Source organism: Ochotona princeps, chromosome 24, assembly GCF_030435755.1.
Source record: "Ochotona princeps isolate mOchPri1 chromosome 24, mOchPri1.hap1, whole genome shotgun sequence".
NCBI lineage: Eukaryota > Metazoa > Chordata > Mammalia > Lagomorpha > Ochotonidae > Ochotona > Ochotona princeps.
The window spans coordinates 10,253,352-10,272,266 of record NC_080855.1 but is presented as its reverse complement, the minus strand read 5'-3'; the positions used below and the strand labels follow the sequence as shown (position 1 = coordinate 10,272,266).

The 18,915-nt window shown below is 50.5% G+C and overlaps 1 protein-coding gene across 7 annotated transcripts in view; it reads right to left on the bottom strand.

Annotated features, from left to right (window-relative positions):
* The window catches only part of C24H16orf96 (chromosome 24 C16orf96 homolog), a 28,445-nt gene extending 17,583 nt beyond the window's left edge, over nt 1-10,862 (bottom strand). The window contains exons 1-7 of one of the 7 annotated variants that reach the window (XM_058680806.1): nt 10,724-10,862; nt 10,437-10,515; nt 8,804-9,130; nt 2,567-2,671; nt 1,523-1,603; nt 1,278-1,364; nt 92-1,178 (exon numbers count right to left, since the gene is read on the bottom strand). In XM_058680806.1, coding sequence (XP_058536789.1) covers nt 92-1,178; nt 1,278-1,364; nt 1,523-1,603; nt 2,567-2,671; nt 8,804-9,049 — 1,606 coding nt within the window. In that variant the 5' untranslated portion in view covers nt 9,050-9,130; nt 10,437-10,515; nt 10,724-10,862. Of the gene's footprint in view, nt 1-91; nt 1,179-1,277; nt 1,365-1,522; nt 1,604-2,566; nt 2,672-8,803; nt 9,354-9,678; nt 9,867-10,436; nt 10,516-10,723 lie in introns of those variants that run through there. The other 6 variants (XM_058680808.1, XM_058680807.1, XM_058680803.1 and 3 more) reach the window with 6 other exon arrangements.
* Nucleotides 10,863-18,915: the final 8,053 nt, after the last annotated feature.

The following is an 18,915-nucleotide window of genomic DNA, read 5'->3' as shown; positions in this document are numbered from 1 at the left end:
GAGATTCTGTGGAGAAACCCAAACAGTGGAGGGAGGGATCCTCAGTGTCACTGGGTGCCCCTCCTGAGAGCTTCAGCTGAGCCAGGCCTACCTAGATACATCAAGCGCTGCTGAAGTTCACTGGATAACCTTGAGAACTCTTCTTTCAGGGAGTCATGCCTGACAGAAACCTGGGCTATGTGGCCCAGGGACTTCTTGACGGCCCTCCTCTTGTCGTCAGGGGACATGGCCTGCATAGCTTGGAGCAGGGCTGTTTCAGCTTGATACAGGGGAGAGACCATCTCTGAGTCTTCCAGCTCTTCACTATCGTCACTGAAGGCCAGGGAGCCTGTTGCCCCGCGGGATGACCCTGCACCCAGAACATCTGCATATGCATGGAAGGGTCCAGCTGCAGCTGTTGCTGAAGCGGCAGCAGCAAGTTTGGTGGCTGGCACATCCTTGACGTCCCTGATATCCCTGACTCCCCTGGCAGCGGACCTTGCGGCCTTGGCGGCTGCAGCTGCATAAGCTGCAGCTGCAGCTGCAGCAAAGGCAGCAGTTGTTCTCGCCGGCTGCGTGGGCGATGGGGGGACCTTCGGGGGCACTTTCTTGACAGCCTTTTTCTTGTGAGTCTCACCCTCAGAGTCTGTCACATAGTGGGCAGGAAATTCACCCTGTCTCTCCCTGATAGTGGGGAGCTGGTGGGCCTCCAGCTGGCTAGGGTGGTAGGGCTGCACTGGACGAGGCCATGCAGAACCCAACTCAGTGGCTGGGGGTGGAGCCCTAGAGAGCTGGGATGGAGGCGGCTGCAGCAGTTCTAGTGGGACTGGGCGGGACTGGAATAAGCCTGAGGCCAAGGCAGGCAAAGTGTCAGCTCTGGGCCCACCTCCTGATGGCAGAAACCATCCCGGTGGTAGTGGCCAAGTGCCTGGGGCAGGTCCAGACCTAGGAACTTGAGACTGGTCTGGCCCCAGGACACTGCTAAGAGGAACCTGGTAGTCAGACTCTTGCTCTGGTAGGAGCTCTGGGGCCTCATATTGCGAGGTGGTCTGTAAGAGCATGGGGTCTTGGCCAGGCTGTGGGACGAGGTCGTGGCGGGCAGCTTCAAGGTGCTCAGGCTGCACGGGGCCACTGCCTAGGAGATCATCCGGGATGTCCCATGTGTCAGACAGCTCCAGCTGGAGTGCAGCAGCAGTTTTCTGCAGGAGAGGAGCTGAGGGGGCTGGGCTGGCCTCCCCCTCCTCACCCATCACCTACCCTTCTCCCTACCATGCTCCTCTTGTTCCTGCTTCACTTACTGGGGTAAACATGGCCTCGTGGAGGCTGCTCCACAGCACCATGTCCTCGCGTTTTGGGATGGTACTGATCTTGTGCTGGACAGAAATCTGCAGGGGCAGGGGGGGCCTAGCTGTGACCCTGGAGGGCACCACCCCCTTTTGCAGCATCCCGGCACACCCCCCTCCCTAAGTACAGAGAAATTTGTTCTGCTCTGCACCCTCCCACATTTACAAGGGAGCGGGAGGCCAGGGGCTGTACTCCTCACCAATTCTCGCCATAGCAGGCTCATCTTCTGGTTCTGCGCACTCAGGTCTTCAAGCAAGAAACCCAGACTTTCCGGAGGGAACTGTGAAAGGGGCCAAGGAGTCCATGAGCAGCAGGTGGAGGTTCTAGTCTCAGGCCTCCCGCTTCCCATTGCTCCAGGTGACCAAGTGTTTGGGAAAGTGGCTGGAGCTCAAGGCCAGGCCCCACTCAGGAAGTGGGATAAGGGTTCCATTGGGCGTGCAAGTGTGGGGAACACCGGGCTTCATCGTAGGACTTCTCTGAGCCTTGAATGGACAAAAGCACATGAAGAATCTCCAATGGGAAGCCAGGAAGCACTGTTTTTCAAACACCTTGGTCCAAAGGGTCTTTTTTGGCATTTCAGGACCTGCCTTCCCGAATGCCCTCCCTGCTCCAATGAGAGCCACACAGCCTAAGACGGCAGCTCCTTCTCAGTGTCACTGAGGAGCAAATGTGCAAGCAGACCTGTGGATCAGGCTAGTCGGGGTAAGCTATTAAATTTCAGGCAGACCAGCAGACTGGGGTGGCAGACTGATTTAGAACCTGGTCTGACAGCTGCCGCTGGGGAACAGCATGCCTCAGGGAGTCCGTGTTACTCTGGGACATGGCAGGGGGTGAGCACAGGTTTGGAACTTAGGGCTGACAGCTACAGAAGGAGTTGGTGTGTCTGCACACACAAGCTGATCACACGTCTTTCAGAGTAGACAGAGCTCTCTACAGGAAGATGAGGCTCTCTGTTTCTCTTCAGCTGGTGTAGGCTAAGGTGGAGCTGTCCAGACTTAGAAACTACTTGGAATTGGGATGATGTCATGAGTCATGAGCACCCAGACCTGGCTGTGCCTGAAGGCGTCTGGGCTTCTCAAAAATGAGACCATAAATGTTCTTACTTTCCCCAGGCCAGGGTAAGCTGGGTCTCTGCCCTAACACAGAGCAGGGAGCAGCAATCAGGAGGACAGGCCAGGAGGCTGTCCACTTGAACCACCAGAGGTCACAGCAGCATGGCCATGGAGGGAACCCCAGGCGATACCTCTCCAAACATGTTCTTCAGCATGTCCACATCCTTCCTCAGAGTTTCTGTGGTGGCCTTGAGTGCACAAATATCAGTGAGCAAGTCCTGCAACGTCTTCATGGACTAGGGAGGCAAGAGGGCAGCAGGTGAAGCTCGTGGGTTCCAGGACACGTTCTGGATTCCTGTCCCAGGCACGAGGTGGGTGGCAGAGGGCACCTGGAGAAAAAGCCAAGATCTGTTCTCTTGCTGGGACCTCTGTCCCTGACCCACAGGTGACATGGCTTGACAGAGCTGAGAGACCCAGCAAGCCTTTCTTCCCAGAAGCCCACCAGAGGTTTGTGGTAGCCCCGTGCAGGCACTCAACACTGGTACAAACTTGCTCACTCTCCCTCTTTCTTCTCTCCTGGGAACGGGCTTCAGGAAGGCTACACCTGAGCTAGGAGCCAGCGCATGCAAAGGCCTTAGGAGACCTTGCTGAGGAGACAAGCAGCTAGGCTGGCCCAAGCCCCACTGGCATGAAGAGCCTCTCGCCCTGCAAAGGGCGCATCTGGGAGCACCTCAGCACTCTGGGAAGGAAGAGGACGACACACTCAGTGCTCCGGACTGTCAGAAACTCTCTCAACAGAACCAACGCTTTCAGTACCTCTAAGCTGTATGACCAAGCTCTCAAAAACCAACATACTGTCATTTTACTTCATGAAATACATAACAGGTGCTTTTCTGTTTATTTATTTTTTGGGGGGGAGGCTGGGACTGTAGAAAGAGGTGGCGACATGAAAATCAGAAAAGCAACAATGAGATGCTAAAATTCCATGAGACTTGGAGAGCATTGTGGTATGGGGGAGGAGGGGAAGACTGGAACTCACAGCTTAATGGAAACAGTGGTCTTAGCTGATAAGAGTTGCCATTACTAATGACAAACTGAGTCTTTGAGGAGACACACAGAGATTCCTCAGGCAGCTTTCTGAAACAAAAGCAAGCATATGAGTCTGAAACGGCTTTTCACCGAAGGCAGGGTCGCAATGCAATTCTAACCTCTCCCTCTAGGGGTGCTGGCGCTCAGACAGGCATGAGGGATTGGCTGGGACCAGAGCTTAGGTTTTCTAACCAAGCAGTTCTTTTTTTTTTTTTTTTTTTTTTTTTTAAAGATTTTTATTATTACTGAAAAGCCGGATATACAGAGAGGAGGAGAGACAGAGAGGAAGATCTTCCATCCGATGTTTCACTCCCCAAGTGAGCTGCAACGGGCCGGTACGCGCCTATCCGATGCCGGGACCAGGAACCTCCTCCGGGTCTCCCACGCGGGTGCAGGGTCCCAAAGCTTTGGGCCGTCCTCGACTGCTTTCCCAGGCCACAAGCAGGGAGCTGGATGGGAAGTGGAGCTGCCGGGATTAGAACCGGTGCCCATATGGGATCCCGGGGCTTTCAAGGCGAGGACTTTAGCCGCTAGGCCATGCCGCCAGGCCCTAACCAAGCAGTTCTCAACAGTGGCTAGTAGACATTGGGCAAAGTCTGGGTACAATTTAGGCGTTCCTGGGATCTACCATGTACAGGCCAAGGGTGCTGCTGAACATCCTATAAACCCAAGAAACTATCTGGGCCAAAGAGGCCATGGTACTGAGTTCCAATCCTATGCCCATCACACTACAAAAGCCCACAGCAGCAGTGTGCTAACCAATCACAGCACCCCTTGTGCCTCACCTCTGAGTCCCCCCAGGCCTCCTGCCCAGTGAGAAGCCACCCCTAGGGTCTAACCTACTTTCCCAACCAGCACCTTCTTTGCCTGGGTTACTAAGGTGACATGGCGACTGTTTCTCCAACCATGACCAGCATTCCATGAGGGCTGCCTAGTAAGGGTGCAGAAAACACTGACAAGAGGCAATCCAGAGTGAAGGAAAAGGGGTGCAATCAAGTAACCCCGCAGCCCTAGTGTGGCACTTGCTCTGTGAGCCTCACTGGCTGACAGACCAGCTCTGCTCTGCTATTGTGCCATTCCAGAAGCAGCTACCACAGCAACCCCCTTCAATGTGCCATTGGGGTAACCCTGGCAACCTCCCTCAGGCTGGGACAGGCAACATTCTCAACCCACAGGGACATTCCTCGGGTGTACAAACGGTCCTCTCAGAGCCACACAGCCAGGTCCCAACCTGTCCACAAGTCCTTTGGGGAGTGTCACTCTCTTGAGATGCTTAGGACACCTGAACGTTCTGGAAGCCTGTGTTCCTCAAGGCAGGCAGAGGGTGGGGGTGGGGCTGGCACCTTACACAGTTGTGTCTGCCAGTCCTGCTTGCAAGAGGCTTTGCAACCTGCCTTGTCTGGTGTTGGCACGGTCGCTCCAGCTTTGTTCTGGTTCCTGTTTGTGTGTAGAACTGCATCTTTTCTCCTTTCCTGCCTTTTCTCCCCCCCTCCAAGAGGTGTTTGGAGACACACATACACACAGACAGGCCAGGATCTTCCATCTGCCCTTCACTCTCCAGATTTCTACAAGGAGCGGGAAGGAGAGGAGACAGAGTTTCAATCCACTGGTTTTCTCACCAAACACCGGCAGTGGCTAGGGCTGGGCTGAAGCCAGCAGGCAGGAGCCAGGAATTCAAATCCGGGTTTCCCATATGGGTGGTAGGACCTGAGGTACTTAGAACCTTCACTACTGCATCCCAGGGTGAGTGTCACAGCGGGAAGATGGAGTTGGGAGCTGTGGTTGGGATGCAGATGTCTTAGCTGGCATCTTTACCAATAAGTCAAACTTCTGTCCCTCTCTTAGCTTTATTTCTGTCCAGAGCTGAGTGGGATGACCAGAATTAGAGTGAGAAGGCCTGGGGGTCATGTAGCTATCCTGCTCTCACACATAAATTATAACAACAAACCCAGAAGTCGAGGGGTCTAGGCTGCCTTGCAGCTTGCAGGAGCTAGGAGCTCTCCCTGCTGGGCCCCAAGGACCTCTCAGAATGGCCTGGTCATTCAGGTTCTTGGCTCCCAAGAGATACCCAGTACTCTTCAGACGACTCGTTTTCTCTATCTGAGAAATATCTCAACCAATGTATAACAGGGGTGGCTAGATCAACTAAGGGTAACCCACCCACACATATGGGGCCCTGACACATGCCCCAGCATGGAGCAGATTTGAGGATGCCACACTTGGTGAAAGGAGCCAGACTCACGTGGGCCTGCAGCAGGGTCTGCCTCTCCATTAAATCTTCAGGACAAGCAGATCCGCCACACAGGAAGTAGACTGCTGGGTGGGAAGGATGCAGTTTCCTTTTTGGGTTGCCACAGGTAGTTTAGAACTAGACAGAGGTGATAATAGGAACACTGCCACTGTACTGAATGCCATTGAATTGTTGACTTTTTTTTTTTTTTTTTTTGAAAGCCGGATATACAGAGAAGAGGAGAGACAGAGAGGAAGATCTTCCATCCGATGTTTCACTCCCCAAGTGAGCCACAACGGGCCGGTGCGTGCCGATCCGAAGCCGGGACCAGGAACCTCTTCCGGGTCTCCCACACGGGTGCAGTGTCCCAATGCATTGGGCCGTCCTCAACTGCTTTCCCAGGCCACAAGCAGGGAGCTGGATGGGAAGTGGAGCTGCCGGGATTAGAACCGGCGCCCATATGGGATCCCGGAGCTTCCAAGGCGAGGACTTTAGCCGCTAGGCCACGCCGCCGGGCCCTGAATTGTTGACTTTAAAAACGATTAACTGTGGGCTCGGCAGCGTGGCCTAGTGGCTAAGGTCCTCGCCTTGATCCCATATGGCCGCTGGTTCTAATCCCTGCAGCTCCACTTCCTCTCTGTCTCTCCTCCTCTCAGTATATCTGACTTTGTAATAAAAAAAAAAAAAAAAAAAAAAGATTAACTGTGGGCCAGGCACTGTGGCACAGTGGTTTAAGCTGCCACTTAGGAAACCTGCATCCTCTAAGAAATGCCAACTCAAACCCCAGCTCCCTATTTCCAATCCAGTGCCCTACTCATGCAACATGGAAAGCAGCAACTAATGATCACTACAGAGCTTGGACTCTTGCCACCACGAGGGAGACACAGGATTCTGAGCAACTAGCTTCAGTCACGGCATCGTATTGGCTGTGACACACATTTAGGTAGAAAATCAGGGATGGAACTCTCTTCAAGTGGAGAATATACTCATTAAAAATGACTTATGCAAAGTGAATTTTTCCTCAATTTCAAAAAGAAGAGTGTTAACTCTTCTTTTAAACTGATTTATTTTTATTGGAAAGGCAGATTTATAGAAAGATTGATCTATCTATAGATAGATCAATCTTTCACTTGCTAATTTACTCCCCAAATGGCCACAGTGGCTGAAGCTAAGTTAATCTGAAGCCAGGAGAGTTTCTTCTGTGTCTCCCAGGTAGGTGCAGAGTCCCCAGGCTTCAGGCCATCCTCTGCTGCTTTCTCAGGCCATAAGCAGAGAGCTGGGACATGAACCTGTGCCCATATGGGATGCTGGTTCTTGTAGGCAGAGGATTAGCCAGTTGAATCACTGCACCACCCCACAGTACCAACTCTTCATACCCTAAAAGTCACCCGCTTAGGGAGAGTCACTGGACACCCCTGTGGGCACACAGCAGCTGGGCAATCACTGACTAAGAGAATGACTCCACCCAATGTTTCATCACCTCCCTGACTCCCTGCTACCATGGGCCCAAGCAGGCTGACACCCAGGTCACCTTGCCCTACTGTTCAGATGAACTACAGAACTATCTCCAGATCAAAGTTCAAGTGTGCTTCTGGGGCTTAGAAGGGGGGGGCGGGAATACCTGAGGGGCTGGCATTGTGACCTAGCAGGTTCAGCCACCCCCACAACACCAGCATCCCATGTGACGGCTGGTTCAAGTCTTGGTTGCTCCATTTCTGATCCAGCTTCCTACTAATGGTTTGAGAAAAGCAGCAGAGGATGACCGAAATACTTAGGTCCCTACCACCATGGGAGACCGAGACGAGGCTCCTGGATTTTGGTTTCAGTCTGGTTCCGTCCTGGTCATTGTAGCCATATGGTGAGTGAACCAGTGGATGGAAGTCCATCAGAGGAAGGTGGATTGCTTTAGGAAGTTGCCCCACCTGGGCCTTCCCCTCCTCCCTTCTCTGAGTGGGCACCATGTAATAGGGTCCTTAGCCAAAAGCAGAGGAGAGAGAAGATGCCATACCTATGAAGGTGAAGGGAAGGGCCGTGAGCCAAGGAGGCAGGTGACCTCCAGAAGCTGGAGAGGCAGGGAACCAGGGCCTGCTCTAGAACCTGCAAGCAGGAACTATTCATTTGTTCAGGCAGCACTAAGAAATGCATACAACCAGTTAATAGCAGCAGTTAAGAACCACTTGGCCCTCACTGGGTGCCAGGATCCCTAATCGTACCTCCTCTAACAACAGCTCAGCAAGGCAGGCTGTGTCCGCTCCACCTTCCAGATAAGAAAATGGATGGGGGGCCTGATGTGGTGGCCTAGCAACTAAAGTCCTCGCCTTGAACGTGCCAGGATCCCATATGGATGCCTATTCTAATCCTAGCAGCTCCACTTCCCATCCAGCTCCCTGCTTGTGGCCTGGGAAAGCAGCTGAGGATGGCCCAAAGCTTTGGGATCCTGCACCCATGTGGGAGACACGGAAGAAGCTCCTGGCTCCTGGTTTAGGATTGGCTCAGCTCCGGCTGCTGTGGTCACTTTAGGAGTGAATCATCACACGAAAGATCGTCCTCTTTGTCTCTCCTCCTTTCTGTATATCTGACTTTCCAATAAAAAATAAATAAATCTTTTTAAAAAATACAGAGAGGAGGAGAGACAGAGAGGAAGATCTTCCGTCACTCCCCAAGTGACTGCAATGGCCAGTGCTGCGCCAATCTAAAGCCAGCAGCCAGGAACTTCTTCTAGGTCTCCCACACAGGTGCAGGGTCCCAAGGCTTTGTGCTGTCCTCAACTGTTTTCCCAGGCCACAAGCAGGGAGCTAGATGTGATGTGGAGCTGCCAGGATTAGAACCGGTGCCCATATGGGATCCCGGCTCATTCAAGGCGAGGACTTTAGCTGCTAGGCTACCGCACCAGGCCCTGTTCTGGACATTTAAATGGGATCAAACAACATGAGACCTTTTGTGCCTGGCTTCTTTCCTCAACACCTGACGAAGGATGCAGGCTTGAAACTTTGGCCCTATGTCACCCCATTGTATAAGGGGACAGTCTACTGTGAAGCAACAGGTGATAAGATACTCAGGAGGAATACAAAGGGTACAGGTGGTATCTGGGGGCTGAGGAGGGGCTCACCTTGTTCAAGACTTCCTCATTACCCTCCACTATCTTTCGGAGCTTGATCAGTTGCCACAGGTCCTGGACAGGCTGGCCAGTGCCCTGGCTGCTCGCCAGTAGCTGTGCAGTGGAGGGCTGGCCCTGAAGTTCAGCCATCTTGCTCTCCAACCTGTCAAGGCGATCCACCACATGGTCGAAGACATTGCCAAGCCGCTTCATGGGGTTGAGGCTGGGCTGGGCATCTCCTTCCCTGGGCATGAACATGGCCTGTGAGGCCTGGAGGAAGTCTTCGTCCCCAGAGAGGACTTTCGAGAGGTGGGCCAGGTGGATATGCTCCAGGATGCCCTGCAGCAGGAGATGCAGTGCCCTGAAGTTCACCACCCCGCACTGCGGGATGGCGATGTTGGCCAATTCCATGAATGTGAGAGAGAAGCTCATCCTGACATGGGTGGGCTGGGCGTCCTTTGGGACAAGTGCCTCGGGGAGGCAGCAGAATCACAGTGGTCACACAAGAATGTCCTCTTTCCAGGCCAGTGGAACACAAAGCAGTTTGTGGTTGCCTGGACACCAGAGAACATGGTCAGGTAGACAAGCTTAATAGCCTAGAGTGGGGCAGGTCCTTCCAAGCAAACCTCGCCCAGAATAGGTGCTCATGCAGTATTTTATGAAAATCTGGACAGGGAACAGAAAGCCTCCTTGTTATTACCTTCTATTACATGAAAACCAACAGTCCTTTCCAAGAAGTGCCTAGTGAAGCAATAGAAAGGCAGCTGGCCCCTCAGGAGTCTCTAGAATCAGAAAGATAGATTTCTTAGAGTTAGGAAGACCTAGGGTTTTTTTATTTTCATTTATTTGAAAGTCAGAGAGAGAGAGATGCTTTATCTCTGGCTCACCTCCCAAAAGTCCACAACAGCCAGGGCTGGGCCAAGCAGAAACCAAGAGCCTGGAATCCTATCTGGGTCTCTACATAAGGGGAGACTCAGGCACTCCAACATGAGATGCAGAAGTCATAAGCAGCATCTTAACCACTTTTAAATCCCCAGCACAGGGCCTAGTTTCTAAGAAAAGTGCACACAGAGAAAGGTGTCTGAAGAACCTTAGCTGGCTTCAAGACATGGTTGCAGGGCCCTCTAGGAATTGCAGTTTTCCGTTCCATGTGCTCTGAGTCCTGGATGTCCTTGCTCGTCCAGGAAACACAAGTGATGACATATTCATCAAACTCTGTTCTCTCCCCTCTGAGCTGGTTTGAGACCCCAGTCCTCCCTGGGCAGGGCTTTAGGTTTGCTCTCAAAGTCTTAAGAACAGATCTTGAGCCAGCTGCTGCAGAACTGGGAGGCTGTGCAGGGGGCCCTGCTCTCAGTTCTGGGACAGGAGAAGGGAAGCCTGGTAGTCCTAGCTCCTAGGGAATTCCCCAGGAAAGGCTGTCTACTCAACACCTAAGGCCTTGACCCCTGGCCTACACACCACTGTATGAACCCCATTCACTGATTCTACCAGCCAAGGGCCAAACCCACTGGGCTTCCCTGGGGAAAAACGTTAGACCGTGGGAAACCTGTCTTACCTGGGTTCCTGGGCCAGAGCCTAAATCCTCCTCACCACTGCGTCACTTTTTTCAAGTAATCTAGCTTCTCTAAACCCCAATTCCCCTTACCTGCTACATGAGGAAGTAAATCCTTTTGTGTAAGGTTGTCATGATGGTTAGAGAGGACATACGGGAGTACTTCAAAAATCTGTGAAAATAGTTAAATAAGTTTATTTTTATGCAAAATTTCAGAATCTGTGTAGTTTTGTCAAAGTATGCAATTGCATAACTGCAGGTGTGTGCAGTCATTGGCATCATCTACTCAAACACAGGTCTGTCATCCTAGAAAGTAATGCCCCGCCAGTCAGCCCTCTCCCGTCCCAACCAAGGCCCACCCATGTGAAATCCTGGTGTACCTTCTTTTTCTATGACCTGCCCACTTTCAGGCTGGCTTCCCACTCAGAGCAGGTTTTCCTGATTTGTCCGTGCTATCACGTGTGCATGTCAGACCTTCATGGCTCGCTGTGGCTGAGCAACATTCCCCAATATGGCTGAACGAAGGCTTTTTCTATCCTTCCACTGATGGACATATGGGTTATCTCCACGCTTGTTGACGGTACATGAAGCTGCTATGCACAGCTGTGCACAAGGTACTGGCATAACATATCAGCGCTTTTGGGTACACAGGAAAGGTATGCTGGGGGTCCCAGGGTAACGCTACAGAGACACTGGAGGAAAAATTAGTTTATTGTGTTTCACAGGGCTGAACCAGGTTGCATTTCCACAGCGAGTGTGTTAAGTTTCCAATTTCTCTACATTCTTGTCAATACTTGCTACTGCCTATATATTTTTTTAATAAAGATTTTATTTATTTTTATTTGAAGTCAGAGAAGGGAGAGAGAGAGAGGAAAATCTTCCATCTGCTGATTCAGTCCCCAAGTGGCCACAATGGCCAGAGCTGAGTCAACCCGAAGCCAGGAGTTTCCTCGAGGTCTCAGGTGCAGGTGCAGGGTCCCAATGCTTTTGGCCGTGCTTGACTGCTTTCCCAGGCTACAAGCAGGGAGCTGGATGGGAAGTGGAGCTGCCAGGATTAGAACCAGCATCCATATGGGATCTCGGTGCATTCAAGGCGAGGACTTTAATCATTAGGCTATTGCGCTGGGTCTAATGCATGTGAGATCATTAGGCAGTGCTTGTATTCTTGATTCTTGCCACCCACTGGGTGTTGGACACTGCTTCCTACACTGGTACCCATCAGGCTGATCCCTGCCCACCACACACTGGGATCACTGCTGGGGACTCTCAGAGGTCTGAAGTGACACCTCCCCAATGGCTCATCTCCCTGAGAAAAACACCCCAAAGTCTGCAGGATGTAAAGACGGGCTACATGGAGAGTTCCCCAAGGGGCCACTGATTCCCTCTAGGCTCACAGAGCAGGCTGCAAGACCCCCCATTGGGACCGACACAATCCTGGCAGACTTATAAGGAATCCAATTGTGCTATGGACAAGCCGTTTAAATGTAAATTCATTCATGAAAGCTCTAAAGGTCTCAGCTCAGCAAGACAGCATTTGTGCTGCACCAGATGAATACTGAGGCTTTTCTTTTATGTTCCACTCTCCCATGTTTTTTATTTAACAGTGAAAAAGAGATTCTTCATCTGCTGCCTCACTCCCCAAAGGCCTACAACAGTCAGGAACTCAATCTGCACGTCCCATGAGGATGAAAGGAGCCAAGGTACTGATCAGCTGCTGCCTCTCGGTGTGTGCGACCAGAAGCAGAGCCAGGACCTAGACACTCTGACAGGAAGCAACACCCTAACCCTCAAGCCAAAGACTGCACTCCACTTTCATCTGTGCTTTTGCTTCAAAGCCACTCAGCTTTCTAGAAAGTACCAGATGGACTTTGGAGTACAGCCCAGGTTTGTCGATCACGGCCCCTGGCTTGAGGAAGTGGTACTACAACCAACAGCCAGTCTAGCTAAGTCCAAGCATTCTGAAGCAGTAATGTGATTCACCTTGGGTTAAAGGCTCTCCATTCGCCACAGATAAAATAAACCCAGGAGGCAGGAGGATCACAGCCTTCCTTTCACAGATGAGTCAGCAGAGGCTCTGGCAGGTGAAGTCACTTGCCCCAGGGCAGGTGTAAGGGCTGATGTCAGCCAAGATTCTTAGCTGAGGTGCCCTGTTGCCCTCTAAGGAGGGCAGGGCAGGACAAAGTCACAGTTCCTGCAGGTAGCTCCTGGGCCCACAGTGGGTGTTCCCTGGGGATCTAAGCAAGGCAAGCTACAAAGTGAGCCCATGCTGCAGAAAGGCAGAGAGGTGGGAAGTCACCTTAAAGGAGAGCCCAAATCTGAGTCAGGCTTTCAGTACAGAGCTGCAAAGTCCCCAGCCCAAGGACCGTGCCTGGCACGCACTTTTCACTAATGAATATTTATTGTATACCTACTATGTGCCAAGTGGTGTTTTTTGTTGTTGTTGTTGTTGTTTTGTGTGTGTGTTTTTAGGTTTATTTATTTGAAAGGCAGATTTACAGAGGGAAGGAGAAACAAAGAATGATCTTCCATCCATCAGTTTACTCCCCAAATGGCCCCAACAGCCAGAGCTGAGCCTATTTGAATCCAGGAGCCACAAGCCTCTTTTGGGACTCTCATGTGGGTTCAGATCCAGGGCTTTGGGCCGTTCTCTGCTGCTTTCCCAGGTCATAACCAGGGACTGGATAAGAAGTGGAACAGGAACAAAAAAAAAAAAAAGAAGTGGAACAGGGCCTGGCATGGTAGCTTAGTGGCTAAAGTTCTCACCTTGCATCTGCTGGGGTCCACTGGGGCGTTGGTTCTTGAGCTGGTTCCTGTCCCTGCTGTTCCACTTCCCACCCAGCTCCCTGCTTGTGGCCTGGGAAATCAGTCAAAGGCTCCAAAGCCTTGGGACCCTGCACCTGCATGGGAGACCCGGAAGAAGCTCCTGGCTCCTGGTTCTAGATCAGCTGAGCTTTGGCCGTTGTGGCCACTTAGGGTGTGAATCAGTGGACAAAAGATCTTTCTGTCTCTCCTTCTTTCTGTAAATCTGCATTTCCAACAAAAATAAATAAGTATGTGCAAATTGCTGTTGATGTTATATTGGGACTCTTAATTGACTGGATTGATACTCTACCAGCTCTAACTTCGGACCAGAAATGATCTCCCCAAGAAACTGTTCAACCCATCTGGACAATAAGTAGCTGGACTCTATGCTTGGTATATGTTTGCAAGGAAAGAATCTTGATTGAATTTGAACTGTAATACTGCATCAAGGTGGAGGAACCCACCAGGGGGGAGGGGAGGGGGAGGGGTGGGGGGATTCCCAGAGCCTGTGAAACTGCCACATAATGCAAAATAATTAATAAAAAAAAATAAAATTAAATTAAAAAAATAAATAAGTATGGCCTGGTGCGGTAGCCTAGCGGCTAAAGTTCTCGCCTTGAACACGTCGGGATCCATATGGGCGCCAGTTCTAATCACAACAGCTCCACTTCCCATCCAGCTCCTTGCTTGTGCCCTGGGAAAGCAGTCGAGGACAGCTCAAAGCCTTGGGACCCTGCATCCGCATGGGAGACCTGGAGGAAGTTCCTGGTTCCTGGCTTCGGATCAGTACAACACCAGCCGTTGCAGCCATTTGGGGAGTGAACCATCTGATGGAAGATCTTCCTCTCTGTCTCTCCTCCTCTCTGTATATCTGCCTTCCAATAAAAATAAATAAATCTTTAAAAAAAATAATAACTAGTTGTTTTTCATTTGCCGGATTTGGGGTGATTTGCTACATGACAGAAGCTGGACATTGCCACGAGGTAGAGCTAAGAACTGAACGAACCAGTCCCTGAAGAGCCATGGGCACTCTAAGCAGAGGGCATGGCAAGTGCAAAGCCTCTGAGTGGGGATGAACTTGCATGGTCAGTGGCAGAAAGGCCAGTGTGTCCACAGTGGGAAGATGCAGGACTGGTAAGACATGGCAGGTGTAGGTGGTAGTCTCTGTCTGGAGAGACAGCCCTTGGGGTGCTCTGGTTCTCCCTGGCTCCACTCTGAAACCCACACCCAAATCCTTGGCTCAGACCTTGAGTACTGCTTCCATGTGCTTGACATGCAAGCTGGAATCTTCAATTAGCTCATGTGTGATCAGAGGAAATGAATCATAGCAAAAATGATCACGTCTCCTCCCAATGTGTATTTACTGGGTATATGCATTATTTCACTTCCAAATACAGAATGGTGTGACTGGGAAAGGTCCTTAGGTGACATGTGATCTGATCCTGCTTAGAGGACATATATGACGAAAATGAAACACAATAAAACCTCAAATCCAGCCAATGTATAAAACTTGAAAGGATCAAGTTAAGAAAAATCACATCTCAGCTCTGTAAATAAAACTTCTGGAAATAACCAAAAGACTACCTGCTATTCCTGTGGCAGATGCCACTGTGCCCTTCCAATGGTGCTCCTAGTTTCCTGGAGAAACAGTCTCCGAGGAAGGACCCTGTGCTGAAGACAGCTGGCAGCAGCTCCGTCCCTGACTTCAGGCAATTCCAGAACAACTCATCTTTGCAACAGCCTGGAAATGCTGCTTGGAGCCAGAAGTCAATTAATGATTGGAAGCAGTTAACACTTATTTTTTCCTCTGCGAAATAAACTAATGTCAAAGACTCACTCAGGTCTACAAAGGGCTGTTCATCTGCTTTGCTAGAGAAGCCATTTCTCATGCCAGCCTAACAACCAGCAGTGCAGAATGCCTGCCCCTACACAGAGCTGAAGGTTCCATTGGACACCACGGTCTCTGTGGCTGGGTGTGAAAAGTCCCCATGGAAACTGCTGCTGCTGGTTCTGAACCGCAGCACCACTTTTTTAACCTCTTTAGAGGTCAGTATTGGGGTACAGCAGGTTAAGACATCACCACCTGCAACACTGGCATTTCTTACGAACACTGGTTCAAGTCCCAGCTGCTCCATTGCAGTCCAGATCTCTGCTGATTCACCTGAGAAGCTAGCCAAGGGTAGCCCAAGTCCTAGGGCCCCTCCCATGTGGAGGCCCAGATGGAGTTCCAGATTCTTGGCTTTAGCCTGGCTTGGCCACTGTGGTCACTTGGGGAGTGAGCCAATGGACAGAAGATATCTTTTTCTGTCCCTCTCTCACTGTAACTCTTGCAAATAAATAAACGAACATATATATATACATATACATATATTCTAGTAAGTCAGTTTGGAGTACAAACTGTCTCCAAACTGACTTACTAGAAGCTGTGAGTACCATGGGACAAGTATCAGTCTGAGGGTTGGAGCACAGAACTGCAGGGACTTAGCCACTGGCCATTTCGGACAAGACACTTGACCTCCCTAAGGCTTGTCTTTGTAAAACATGCCTAACAGCTCTGAACTCAAAAACCAACAGGGCAGAAGGAAGTGAAGAGTATTTTCAGGATGAACATAGAACCATCAGGAACCCAGTGCACGGCGGCCACGTCAGTGGGCAGCAGCACTCTAAGCTGCCTGGGTACATCACCCTAGGATGGCATCTTGGCCAAGCCCACCTTACTGGCTTGCACCTGGGCCAGGTTCTCTGGCCAGGGAACTTAACTCTCCAAACAACTGTGACCTTCCCTTCTACTCCTTTTCTACTGGGAAAGTAGAGCAGTTTCTGTGGCTTGCGACCGGGAACCTCTAGGATCCATAGCACCTTTCGTGAGTCTGGCTCCTTGCTGCAGCCTGGAAAACAGGTGGAATTCAGCGGGCAAGGGCCCGAGGCCTGGCTGTTATTACCAGGCAGAGCTGCTCTTGCACCCACACAGGAGGGTGTGCACAGGTGGCAGGAAGGCACTGCAAGTGCCTAAATTTCTTCTTGGAAAAATAAAATTTCCTGTTTGTCCAAGGCCTCAGACCAGCGGAGTCCTAAGGGACTCATGGGAGATGCCTACAATCAACCATATCATATTCTTCTTCACACCCTACCAATTTTCCACGTAAACCCTTTCAATTCTCTCCATTCACCTCCCTGACCCTGATGGCTGCTGCAGTCTACCCACACCCCTGCATCAGCCTCCTCAAGGGCTCTGTACTTCCTCCCCAGCCTTTTCACACCCATTCTCCACACAGAAAGCTTCTTGCCACCTGCGTCAGTCAGCTTTTTGTAACTACATCTAAACAACCTGGAAACGGCCGATTTTGGCTTACATAGTTCCGGAGGGTCACAGTGCAGGGCTGGGCAGATCTGCTGACTCTGGCATCTAGTGAGGTGGCAAGACGCCAGGGGGAATCATCCTGTCACCAGCCAGGAAGCAGGTTCAGCTCCAGCGGCTCTCTTTCCAGAGCCACTGTGCTTCAGGCCACAGGCTGTGCCAGCAATCTACTTCCCAAAGGCTCCACCTTCACACCACAAGTGGATCAAGCTCACCTTCAGTCTATCAGCGATGGATTCATTAGCCATTAAGGTAAGACTTTAAACATCACTGTGAGTCTGGAGGCCAAACCATAATTCCACCCCACTGCTTAAAACCTTCACCACCTCCATGGCTTCTAGGTCAAAAAGCAAACCTCTCGACGTGGTCCACAGGCTACACAGTTGGGCTCACCTCCCACCTCCTCAGCCTCAGCAAGTAGCAGCTCTCTCTGCTCTCTGAACACAGTTCATGAACTCCCTCCCCATGACTTTTTGTTTTTCATTTGTAACTTTTGTAAAATATTCATTACTCAATTTTTTATGGTTTATTTTAATTTGAAAGACAAGAGATCTTCCATTCACTGGTTCACTCTCCAAATGGCTGAGCCAATCTAAAATCAGGAACAGGGATTTTTCCTACATGGGTGGCAGGGTCCTAAGGATCTGAGGCTTCTTCGGAGAAGTGTTTATTTGAATTTTTGCTTATTTCTAATTAATTATTTTGATTGTTGTAGTTGAGCTATAAGAACCTTGGGACTCTGGACCTGAGTGGGAGATTTGGAGGCGGCTCCTAGTTCCTGGCTTCGGAGCAGCTCAGCTCCGACAGCAGCAGCCATCTGTGGAGTGAGTGAGTGGATGAACAATCTGTTAGTCTCCCCTTTTCTCTTTGAATTTGCCTTTTTAAATAAAGTTTTCTAACAAAAAAAATTCAGAAAGCTTTCAGGTATTTATTCTTACAATACCTTTTTTTCTTTTTCAGATTTGCTTGAATATCAAAACCACACAGAGGAGAGCAAGGAGAGGCAGAGGGCGAGTCTCTGCTGCTCCAAGCTCCAGATGGCTGCACCATCCTCTGCTCCCTTCCCCAGGCCATCAGCAGGGGCTGGGTCAGAAATGGACCAGCTGGGATACGAATCCTTGCCCACATGGGATGCTGGCATTGCGGGCAACGGTTCTACCTGTGATGTCACAATGCCAGACCCGAATATTTTTTTCTGTTCTTTCCCCTTCCCTAGTGCTACTCTCTCATTATACAGATGCTGGTACATATAACAGTGCCTCATTTCTCTGCAGATTTATTCATTATAATTCACTCTATTTTCTCTCTTGGTATCAGTCAGGCTTCATGTTTGCTGGTTCATTCTTCTACCTGTTCAAACAGCCTTGTTTCTCAGATGAGGAGTTGGGAATCAGAAGATTGAAGTGATGTCCCCACCGTCACATATAGCTAATACGTGGTATGGTCAGGGCTTGAATCTGGATTTCAGTTCTCGTTGTATTAATCATGTATTCATTTATTCACTGTATGAATGTATACTTAATGTCAACCAAGTGCCAGCAAGGTTCTAGGGGTTAGGGAAAATCAAACACAAAATTCCTGCCATGGCAAGAAAGAGGCAGCCACCAAATAAGTAAGTAAATAGATAAATTCTAGGTGCTGTGAACAAAATAAGGCAAGCAGGGAGATAATGGCTGCGGGGGCAGGTGCTCCAGAGGCCCCTCTGGGAAGCTGACTTACGGCTGAGACCTGAAGGGACTGTGTTCTCACAGCTCTCCTGCCTCATCCCTCTCTCCCTGCCTTTGCAGTGCATCAGAGTGAGAGTCCAGCAAGAAGGAGGCACCTGGTATACGGTAAACTGCTGGCCACACAGAGAAGTTTGTGGAGCACGTTAATGATGGAAACACCATAACTGTTAAATCTGACTCACTCAGTGTTTTTGTTTAGAGTCACTTAGTGCTTAAGTCTGAAAAGTCTGATAATGCCAAGCACTGGCAACCGTACGAACAGCATATGCTCTGCTACAGTGCAAACTGGCAGAACTACTTTGGAAAATAATTTGGCATGATCTGCAAAGCTGGACAGACACACACCTGATATCCTACTTGTCCCACCTCCAGATGGGCGCCCAGAAGAAATGCGAGCAGCTCATGCACAGCATGTGATAGATAGCATTACTCATAATAGCCAAAAACGCCCATTTCCGATTACCCAGGCGTCCATGAGCAGCCAGATGACTGTGGTATATTCACACAGTGGACCATAACACAGCAATGAAAACAAACATCAACAACCACATGTAATAATGTGACTTTCCTAATGATACAACTGGGGACAAGTCAGATACAAGTGTTCCTACAGCGTGGACCCACTGCTAAAAGCGGTACAGTACTGTAGAAAGCGTGCCCTTGGCCGTCTCCTGCGAGTGAACAC